General features: G+C 50.2%; 1 protein-coding gene across 1 annotated transcript in view; it reads right to left on the bottom strand.

Annotated features, from left to right (window-relative positions):
* Positions 1 to 4090: 4090 nt before the first annotated feature.
* LOC115096253 (disintegrin and metalloproteinase domain-containing protein 9-like) overlaps positions 4091 to 11377 on the bottom strand; it is a 150600-nt gene continuing 143313 nt past the window's right edge. Inside the window, exon 17 of the mRNA XM_029610761.1 lies at positions 4091 to 4318. Coding sequence (XP_029466621.1) covers positions 4091 to 4318 — 228 coding nt within the window. The remainder of the gene's footprint in view (positions 4319 to 11377) is intronic.

Here is an 11377-nt window from a genome sequence, read left to right as displayed (position 1 = left end):
AACAAATTCACGGCTCTCGTGCTAAACTTTCAAAAGGGAAACTTTGATAAAATGAGAAAAATAATTAGAAAAAAACTGAAAGGAGCAGCTACAAAGGTAAAAAGTGTGCAAGAGGCGAGGTCATTGTTAAAAAAAATACCATCCTAGAAGCACAGTCCAGATGTATTCCACATATTAAGAAAGGTGGAAAGAAGGCAAAACGATTACCGGCATGGTTGAAAGGGGAGGTGAAAGAAGCTATTTTAGCCAAAAGATCTTCATTCAAAAATTGGAAGAAGGATCCAACAGAAGAAAATAGGATAAAGCATAAACGTTGGCAAGTTAAATGTAAGACATTGATAAGACAGGCTAAGAGAGAATTTGAAAAGAAGTTGGCCGTAGAGGCAAAAACTCACAGTAAAATCTTTTTTAAATATATCTGAAGCAGAAAGCCTGTGAGGGAGTCAGTTGGACCGTTAGATGATCGAGGGGTTTAAAGGGGCACTTAGAGAAGATAAGGCCATCGCGGAAAGATTAAATGATTTCTTTGCTTCGGTGTTTACTGAAGAGGAAGTTGGGGAGGTACCCGTAATGGAGAAGGTCTTCATGGGTAATGATTCAGATGGACTGAATCAAATCACGGTGAACCTAGAAGATGTGGTAGGCCTGATTGACAAACTGAAGAGTAGTAAATCACCCGGACCAGATGGTATACACCCCAGAGTTCTGAAGGAACTAAAAAATGAAATTTCAGACCTATTAGTAAAAAATTTGTAACTTATCATTAAAATCATCCATTGTACCTGAAGACTGAAGGATAGCAAATGTAACCCCAATATTTAAAAAGGGCTCCAGGGGCGATCCGGGAAACTACAGACCAGTTAACCTGACTTCAGTGCCAGGAAAAATAGTGGAAATTGTTCTAAAGATCAAAATCACAGAACATATAGAAAGACATGGTTTAATGGAACAAAGTCAGCATGGCTTTACCCAGGGCAAGTCTTGCCTCGCAAATCTGCTGCGTATGTTCCAGGGCTTTGTGAAAGGGGCAGGGGCAGGACCGAGGCCTCCGGCACAGCGGCCATGCCGGGGGATCGCGCGCCATCAGTTGGCCGGTGTGCACAACCTACGCCTGCCCAGAGGCAGGCGCAACTTCCAAAATAAAGGTATGGGGGGGTTTAGGTAGGGGAGGTGAAGGGAAGGTTGCGGGGGGGGGGAAAGAAAGTTCCCTCCGAGGCCGCTCTGAAATTGGAACAGGGAAAGCCATCGGAACTCCCCTCGGGCTCGGCGTCAACAAGTGTGAGCCCCCTTGCGCGCGCTGACCCCGGATTTTTTTAACATGCGCGCGGCTGCACGCGCATCTTATAAAATCGGGCATAGATTTGTGCACGCCAGGTTGCACGCACAAATCTATGCCTGCACATAGGTTACTAAAATCTGGCCCTTTGAGTGTCCAGTTAGTACATTCTGCTTGGCCATTGCCTTGGAGATATGTGCAAATGTAGTCCAGAACAATCCAAATTTCTTACAAAGGGCTTAAATGTCATCATAGCCCACTAAAAACCAGATGAAAAGTGGTTCATTGTGCAAAACAAAAAGCCCACAGGGGGCAAAACCAACCCCATAGTCCCCCACTTTCTCCTCAGCCATTTGCCCTTCAAGGGACACCTTGGTTGCTGCCGTAGTCGTCTCCCAGCACCCGGGATTATCTGCCATTTTGGTTGTTTGGCCCTCCTCCTCTGTTGTAGAGTAAGGTCTATATCTTGGTCCTCTGTCAAAGAGACTGTGATTCCCACTTCACGCAAAATCAGCGCCACTGCCGCCACAGTCTTCACTCTGCCGATTTTCCTTTAAAAGTAAAAGAGAGTCCAAAAGGAAACAATCATCTACAGCTAATGGCTTCTTTCTTCAGCACGGAAATTACGCTCTTGAATTCTTTCTGCTTCCAAATGATAATAGGAGAAAGATCTTGAAAAACTTCCACCTTTTGGTCTTGCCAGTTAATGGACCCCAGCTGTCTGGCTAGTTGAGCCACTCTCTCCTTGACTGGGAAACTGGAGAAGCAGGCTATGATATCACGTGGCAAATTCCTACGTTGAGCACCTAGCACTCTATGCGCCCTCTCGAACTTGATTGTGGGTACTGGGTCCGGTGAGTCCCCTGTTCTAAAAGCACAGATACTATGCACCATCTGGAAACAGTCCCCAAACTTGTCTGTCTCCTGTTCACCACAAAACCTAAGATTTGCTCTCCATGACCTGTTTTCAAGTTTCTCCTCCAGGTCACAGGTAGTTTTAGTAATGCCTGCCAGCACTTCCCAGCAGCCGGAGATAGCAGCGGTGAGATGGGTTTCAGTTTTTTCGAATCTCTGGCCCAGTTCTGTGATGTTGCCCAGCAGCTCAGAAACTATGGCCCCAGATTTGGTTTTTATGCCGGCCATCTCCCACCTAATCTCGGCGAACCAGTTTGTGAACTCAGCCCAAATTGGCAGGATGGAGCCATCTTCACTCACATCAGTGCATTTACCGGCATCAATGTCAATTGGCATGCCACCTGCCATAGCCTTCTTGCGGCCATCTTCCTCCATGCCGCCCAGCCACGTGGCGCACCTCCTGATCGGTGAATGAGAAGTGCTTAAGATCAGGTTTTGCCTTTTGCTGTGATATCACTGACCTTTGTAGCAGCTCAGATGCTATTTTTGGAGGTTTGCAAGGGTTTAGGGGTGCAATGTTGGTGCAAGATTGCAGAGACGAGTTTGGAGCACCAGATTTAAGCTGTCATCTCTCCGGGGGATGTCACTTCCTCCTCTAAGGCCAATTTAACAGCCAGAAGTTTATGATGTCCAATACCATAGTTACATTCTGTGGGTGAGAAAATTCTTAGAGAAGAAAGAACATGGACGCAGGATCCCTTCATTGTTGTAATGGCTGAGGACAGCCCCTACCCCAAGGGTAGAAGCATCTACCTCTAGATTGAAGGGCCATGAAGAGTCCAGATGGTGCAGACAAGGTCCCTGGGAGAAGGTGGTCTTTAGCTCCTAGAAGGTCTAGAGAGTCTTTGATATCCAGTTCTGAGTATTGGCGCCCTTACGAGTAAGGGCAGTGAGAGGAGCCACCAAGATAAAAGTATCCAGGGATAAAAATCTGGAAATAATTGGTGAACCCGAGGAATCTTTGAAGGTTTAGATTCCAACTGGACGAGGCCATTCTAGGACAGCTTTGACTTTATCCAGGTCCATATGAAGTCCCTCCCATGAGACGACGTGCCCCAAGAAGGGGAACTCCTCCTGTTAGAACAGATACTTTTCATGTTAAACATACAGATTATTCTCTCTGAGATGTTGCAGGACCATCCTGACATGTCTGCAATGGGAAGACAATATTTGGGAAAAGATCAGGATATCATCCAGATATACCTATTGCGGGCATGGCCCCTTAGGCCGAGGTGGAGTTTAGTGCAACCTGCAGGGAGGAGCCTTACTGGTCCCCACCATCAGCAGATGGATCTGAGTGAGGCAAAGGCCCAACTGGAGCTTTACCTGTACCTGCCTTGTTCCCCTTGGGCTGGGGATGCCAGGGCTGGCAGGTCTTAGGAGGGGCCTTTGCGGATGATGGAGATCCTTTGATGCAGCAAGGTCGGAGCAGATGGAGACTAGGCATATCCTGAGACAGGCAATGGTCAGGGCAGGCGGCATGCAAGGATGTCCAGGAATCGGGCAAAGGTCAAGTACCGGGTATCTGTCCATAGGGAAGAAGGGATGGATAGGTAGGGCAGGACAGCAAGGAGCAAACAGGCAGGTGAGGAACACATAGCAGAACTGAAGACAAGCTGGAAATGAAGAATGGGATGCTGGAAACTCACACTACTAAATGAAGCGGGCTGCCCTGTTGCCGAAGTTAGGACTGGAAGGAGGAAAGGGCCTTTAATAGGCCAGAGGCTGTAGCGGCATCCATGGGTGCTGTGGGGCCTTTAAATTAAACTATGTTACACGAGCACATGTGCCTAAGAGGAGGCATGGGGGTCGTGCAGCGTCTGTGGCATCCTGCCACATTCACCAGGACTGGGCCCAGAGGTAGGAGCGGCGGTCCATGGGGCAAGCGTGAGCTACCGATCATAACATTACCAGGGTGAAAGATCTATGAGCCGGGTGGGTCTCCCAAGCCCTCCTCTGCAGGCAACAGTCAATCTTGCTCGTCAGGGCGATGAGTCTCCAGTGGGTCGGTAAACCCTGGGCTGCAAGCTCGTCTTTTATCTTCCCCAAGAGGCCCTCCAGGAAGATTGCAACCAGGTTATCCTCACGCCAGTTGAGCTCAGTGAATTCTTCCAGGTTGCCTGAAATCTGTCGTATATGCAGCAGGTCTGAAGCCAGTGCAGAGGTACAGCCAAGTTCTTCAAAACCATGCGGAAATGCTCTAAGAAGATAGGGAGGTCCAACAGGATGGGGTCCCCTCACTCCTAGAAGGGAGAAGCCCATGCTAAGGCTGGACTGTACAATGAGGAGAATATATGAGGTCTTAGCGATTAGCTAAAGCCAGAAGAATGCTGGGCTGCATAGAAAGAAAAGGAGGTGATGATGCCCTTGTACAGGTCCTTGGTGAGGTTTCTCCTAGAGTACTGCGCTCAGTTCTGGAGACCGTATCTCCGAAGAGACAGAGACAAGATGGAGGCGGTCCAGAGAAGGGTGACCAAAAAGGTGGAGGGTCTTCATCAAATGACTTCTGAGGAGAGATTGAAGAACCTAAATATGTACACCCTGGAGGAGGAGGAAGAGCAGGGGTGATATGATACAGATTTTCAGATACTTGAAAGGTTTAATGATTCATGATCAACAACAAACCTTTTCCATTGGAAAAAAATCAGTAAAACTAGAGGTCACGATTTGAAATTCCAGGGAGAATGCTCAGAACCAATGTCAGGAAGTATTTTCTCCAATGAGAGGGTGGTGGATGCCTGGAATGCCCTTCCGGAGGAAGTGGTGAAGACTAAACTGTGAAGGATTTCAAAGGGCATGGATAACACTGTGGATCTATAAAGAATAGAAGATGGGACTGAACAGAAGAGCCATGGGGGTGGCGTGCTGGAATGGTGGCTACTACCTGGTGATTACCTACCCTTACTCAAAAAGCCTTCGCATGGTTAATGCAACCCCAACATTGCTCTCTGCTTCAACTTCAAGGGGAAATGTGGAAAAAGAGGATTGCCTTCAGATAACAACCAACAAGGACTGAACTACACAGTCTGGGTAAACAAATAAGCATGGGGGTAGCTTGCTTATTGCGGCGGTACTACCCTAAACCAATTAAGCCTGATACTTCACTTTGAATGCATATAAAACATTGCTCTCTGCTTCACAACGGCAGGGAGAAATGTGGAAAAGAGGATTTACATTCAGGACAGCATTCAACAAGGTATTGATCTGTGCAGTCTGGGTAAACAAGCATCGGGGTAACTGCTTGATGCGGCAGTACTACCTTTTAACCATTAAGCCTTACGCTTCATCTGGATGCAACCCCAACATTTACCTCTGCATCAACAGCAGGGGGTGGCAGGAAACAACACAGTTTCAAACAGTTACCAACAGTTCAAACAGTTACCAACAAGGGCCCAGAACTTGGAGGTCGGTTGCAACAGATAAGTATGGGAAAATAAGTGTGGGAGCTTGCTGGGCAGACTGGATGGGTCATTTGGTCTTTTTCTGCTGTCATTTCTATGTTTCTGTGATCATGAGGGAAGAGTGCAGCCTGAAGCTGAAAGTGAATTCTGCACTGGTTAAGGAATCCCCAACATTCTTTGGGAACCCCTATGTACTGAGATGACATCTGGAGCCGAGGAACTGGCTGGTTGACTGGTAAAGGAGGTGTCAGAGCAGGTCTAGTGAAGATAGTGTAGGCACTGGAGACAATGCGTCTAACCAGATGATAGAGGTCTACAAAATCATGAAAGGACTTGAATGGGTAAATGGAAAACAATTATTTACTCTTTCAGATAATACAAAGGCTAGGGGCTACTGCATGAAGTTAGCAAGTAGCACATTTTAAACAAATTGGAGAGAATTCTTTTTTATGCAATGCATAATTAAGTTCTGGAATTCATTGCCAGAGGATATAGTTATGGAAGTTAGTGTAACTGAGTTTAAAAAAGATTTGGATAAGTTCCTAGAGGAAAATTTCATAAACTGCTATTAATCAATAAGCAATAGTAGCTTGAGATTTATTTAATGTTTGGGTACTTTCCAGGTTCTTATGGCCTGGATTGGCCACTGTTGGAAACAGGATGCTGGGCTTGAGGGACCCTTGGTCAGACCCAGTATGACATGTTCTTATGTTGTACAGCACTGCGTACGTTGAGTAGTGCTATAGAAGTGTTAAGTAGTAAGTAGTAGTAGTAGTGTGCTGAACAGAGAGTGAAGGGAAGAAAGAAGAAAATGCTGGGGAGAAGATGCTGTGCACTGTGGATGGGGGAATGCAGGACTTGAGAGAGGGTGAGGGGAGAGTGAGAGGTGAATGCTGAGTGGGGCAAGAGAGAAATGCTGTGACAGAGCTGCCCCTGCTAGGCACCCTGTGTCAGAGGGAAGGCGCGAGATTGAAAGTTTGCTTAGAGTGCCTAATACCCTTGCATTGACCCTGTCCAGGCTGGAGATTTTCGGCTAGTCCTGGATTTCTGGCAACCCTATATGGGAATTGCAGTACTGATTTCAATAGATAAAATCAGGAACTACACTCCCATAGTGCTTCAGGATATACTAAAACATCTCCCTTCTGGAACTAGGAAACTTGGCAGCTCTGCCCACATTGTCATGCACTGCTGAGTATTGCATTCCCTGCACTATCAAGTGTCACACTGCCTCTTTACCTGCATTATCAAGTGTCGCATTACCTGCACTGCTGAGTGCTGCATTCCCTGCACTATCAAGTGTCACACTGTCTCTTTACCTGCATTATCAAGTGTCGCATTACCTGCACTGCTGAGTATTGCATTCCCTGCACTATCAGGTGTCGCACTGCCTCTTTACCTACGTCAAGTGTCGCGTTACCTGTGCTGCTGAGTACTGCATTCCCTGCGCTATCAAGTGTCGCACTGCCTCTTTACCTACGTCAAGTGTCGCGTTACCTGCGCTGCTGAGTACTGCATTCCCTGCACTATCAAGTGTCGCACTGCCTCTTTACCTACGTCAAGTGTTGCGTTACCTGTGCTGCTGAGTACTGCATTCCCTGCACTATCAAGTGTCGCACTGCCTCTTTACCTACGTCGTCAAGTGTCGCGTTACCTGCGCTGCTGAGTGCTGCATTCCCTGCGCTATCAAGTGTCGCACTGCCTCTTTACCTACGTCAAGTGTTGCGTTACCTGCGCTGCTGAGTGCTGCATTGCCTGTATTACCTGCACTGCTTGTGGCAGGAAGTAGCTGGCAGTAGACAGGCCAGGATTGTGAAGAGAATACTGCTAATAATGTTAGAAATTACTGAAGGTTGTATTTCTATTGCTTTTTATCCTGTACTGTGCTGTATATGTTATTTATGAATTCTTTGTCACTGTTTTTACTGGGCCTGATTTGGAAAAGCATTTTCACACATGTAAATGCACTTTACTCAAGTAAATGGGCTTTTGAAAATTGCTGTGATAGTACTTACATTTATGCATTTAATGGTGCGGTCCTGGCCACGAGCACCGCGGCCAGGCCCTTACCTCGATTCCCGGACCTGCTCCCGCCTCCGGAGTCCTGGCTTGCGGCCTGTTTGGTGGCGTCCTCGCGGGGGCAGCGCCGCTGTGAAGGTTCCGGTGGACGCTCTCTTCCTAGGCGCGCGCACGCGCGACTTGGGCGCCTTTGTAGCCCGTTTCCCGCCAGTACAGACTCCGCCCAATTCCTGACATCAGATGCCGCGGCCATCCAGCCCTTGCTTTGCAACAGGTTAGCATTCTGGTTTCCTGTTGCGTTGCACCCCGGAGTGACCTGCTTGGCTATGTCGCTCCGTTCCTGCCTGGTTCCAGTACCCGAGTCTTGCTACAGTCCAGTTCCTGCCTGGTTCCAGTACCCGAGCCCTGCTACAGTTCCTGCCTGGTTCCAGTACCCGAGTCCTGCTACAGTTCCTGCCTGGTTCCAGTACCCGAGCCCTACCCGAGCCTGCTACAGTTCCTGCCTGGTTCCAGTACCCGAGTCTTGCCACAGTTCCTGCCTGGTTCCAGTACTCGAGCCTGCTACAGTTCCTGCCTGGTTCCAGTACCGAGCCCTGCTACAGTTCCTGCCTGGTTCCAGTACCCGAGTCTTGCTACAGTTCCTGCCTGGTTCCAGTACTCGAGCCCTGCTACAGTTCCTGCCTGGTTCCAGTACCCGAGCCCTGCTACAGTTCCTGCCTGGTTCCAGTACCCGAGCCTGCTACAGTTCCTGCCTGGTTCCAGTACCCGAGTCCTGCTACAGTTCCTGCCTGGTTCCAGTACCCGAGCCTGCTACAGTTCCTGCCTGGTTCCAGTACCCGAGTCTGCTACAGTTCCTGCCTGGTTCCAGTACTGAGCCCTGCTACAGTTCCTGCCTGGTTCCAGTACCGAGCCCTGCTACAGTTCCTGCCTGGTTCCAGTACCCGAGCTGCTACAGTTCCTGCCTGGTTCCAGTACCCGAGCCCTGCTACAGTTCCTGCCTGGTTTCAGTACCCGAGCCTGCTACAGTTCCTGCCTGGTTCCAGTACCCGAGTCTGCTACAGTTCCTGCCTGGTTCCAGTACTCGAGCCCTGCTACAGTACCTGCCTGGTTCCAGTACCCGCCTGCTACGTTCCTGCCTGGTTCCAGTACCCGAGCCCGCTACAGTTCCTGCCTGGTTCCAGTACCCGAGTCTGCTACAGTTCCTGCCTGGTTCCAGTACCCGAGCCCTGCTACAGTTCCTGCCTGGTTCCAGTACCCGAGTCTTGCTACAGTTCCTGCCTGGTTCCAGTACCCGAGTCCCGCCACAGTTCCTGCCTGGTTCCAGTACCCGAGTCCCGCCACAGTTCCTGCCTGGTTCCAGTACCCGAGTCCCGCCACAGTTCCTGCCCGGTTCCAGTACCCGAGCCCCCACGTACCTGCCTGGTTCCAGTACCCGAGTCCCGCCACAGTCCCTGCCTGGTTCCAGTACCCGAGTCCTGCTACGGTTCCTGCCTGGTTCCAGTACCCGAGCCCCGCTACAGTTCCTGCCTGGTTCCAGTACCCGAGCCCCGCTACGGTTCCTGCCTGGTTCCAGTACCTGAGCCCAGTTACAGTATCATTACTGTCCTAGTCTGGTTCCAGTTACTTGTCCTGAACCACAACCCGCCTAAGTCCCAGTGGTTGGGCTCCTACGGGTTCCTCCCGGGGGAGCACCAGCTCCAAGGGTGAAGAGCATCTACGTCCTGCCTGACATCTGCCTCCCGGCCCACTGTTCATCAGAGACATTGACCACCTTTCCCAGTCTCCAGAAGGTCGGCCCAAGGGTCCACTAAACTGAGACTCCCATAACATGGGGGGGGGGGGAGATTTTATAATTTTGTGCGAGCACGTACTTTTGTTTGCACACCACTACGCCCCCCCCCCCCCCCCCCCCCCGCACGCCTCTCCATGCAAGCCCCGGGACTTACGCGTGCCACCGAGCCTATGCAAAATAGGCTCAGCGTGCGCAGGGGGGCGGGTTTGGGGTAGGTTTTCGGGGGGTACGCGTGTATCCCTTTGAAAATCTACCCCTTAATGCGTAAGAAAATTACCTCCTATGTGTATGGAGTTTAAAAAATTGATCTCCAAACTTTGAGAATGATAATAGCTTTGTATTCCCAGGGAAGCCGCCCGAGCTGCAGAGCATCCTGTCAGTAAGGGGCTTCCTACTCGTGAAAGGCTGCTTCGCTGGGAATACAAAGCTATTATCATTCTCAACGGGTGGAGACGAATGTTCTGACCTTGATGTACAATTGAGCGTGAGCCTGGCTTCTTCCACTTTCTTTTGCTGTTTTCAATAAGACAGACAGGGCTGTGCCTGCTCCATAGTCCTGGGTAAGGGATTCGGGTGCCCAGGAGCGTCGCTTATTCAGCCAAAATGAGCCGGAAAAGTTATCCTGCAGATTCAGCAGGATATCCCCTAATAACCTTATCCAGCTCACTTTAACTGGACACCTGTAAACCTAACAGGAAACCTTGGAATATGGCTAAAGGTGGCTGATGGTCACGAGAAAAGAAGGATGCGCAGGACCTGGAGGTGTGCAATTCCCACCCCGGTCATCCTCCTCCGAGGACACCCTAAAAATAATCTGGTAGAGGTCCGTTGGGCGGCCTTGCCCTCCGCCACCCATTTCTTTGCCGCGATCTTGGCGGCTTTGCTATGACAGCGACTCCAGCAACCCCGGCAGACGTCCACCAGCTTCACTGCTAACGGCCCAGCAGGGCTCGGTTCTTGCATAGTAACGGGCCGTATGCTTTGGACTTAGGTTATCCAGCCACATCCACCCTGATAAGTTCAGCACTGCTCGGAGGCTCCGGCTAACGTGGCTGAATACAGCCCAGAGCCAGCTAAGATCCGGATATTGAAAAGTCAGCAATGAGCTGGATAGCTCACAGCTCCTTGGGCTGAACGCCTTTGTTTCCAAGCAGAGAATGCCCCAGTGAAGTCTGCTAAAGAACAAAAGCTGGAAAGCATCCCCTCGTGCCTTGTGTCACAAGCACCCAGGGCTCAGGTTCCTACCACCACCACCATTGCTCACCTGCGCTGAAATACCCGCCCAGCACATCTCAGCTGAAAGAGTCACCTTACCTGCTGGGTGGACCGAGGCTTATTCTGTGCAGTCTGCTGCGCCTGCTTGGCCCTGAGGAAGGAAGAAAATTGTGATCATGCATCAGATGCTGCACCTCAAAGCAGTCGCAAGTAAGGAATGGCAATGTTATAGCCCAGCTCCAGCACTGACTGCATGCAGTGGCTCCGTAAGGGACAGGTAGCCTCCCAAATCCCAGGACTGACTGCATGCAGTGGGTCTGTAAGGGACAGGTAGCCCCCCAAATCCCAGGACAGACTGCATGCACTGGGTCCGTAAGGGGCAGGCAGCCCCCCAAATCCAGGACAGACTGCATGCAGTGGGTCCGTAAGGGGCAGGCAGCCCCCCAAATCCCAGGACAGACTGCATGCAGTGGGTCCGTAAGGGAAAGGTAGCCCCCCAAATCCCAGGACTGACTGCATGCAGTGGGTCTGTAAGGGACAGGTAGCCCCCCAAATCCCAGGACAGACTGCATGCAGTGGGTCCGTAAGGGGCAGGCAGCCCCCCAAATCCCAGGACAGACTGCATGGAGCAGGGCTGTTATATTTATTTTTTTGTAATTATACCCTCACTTTATCCACCTGTTTGGCCACCTTAAGATCATCAGATACAATCCCCCCAGATCCCGCTCTTCCTTTGTGCTCAGAAGGATTTCACCTCCA

This window comes from Rhinatrema bivittatum, chromosome 7 (assembly GCF_901001135.1).
Source record: "Rhinatrema bivittatum chromosome 7, aRhiBiv1.1, whole genome shotgun sequence".
Taxonomy (NCBI): Eukaryota; Metazoa; Chordata; class Amphibia; order Gymnophiona; family Rhinatrematidae; genus Rhinatrema; species Rhinatrema bivittatum.
This window is presented reverse-complemented; position numbering and strand designations above follow the sequence as displayed.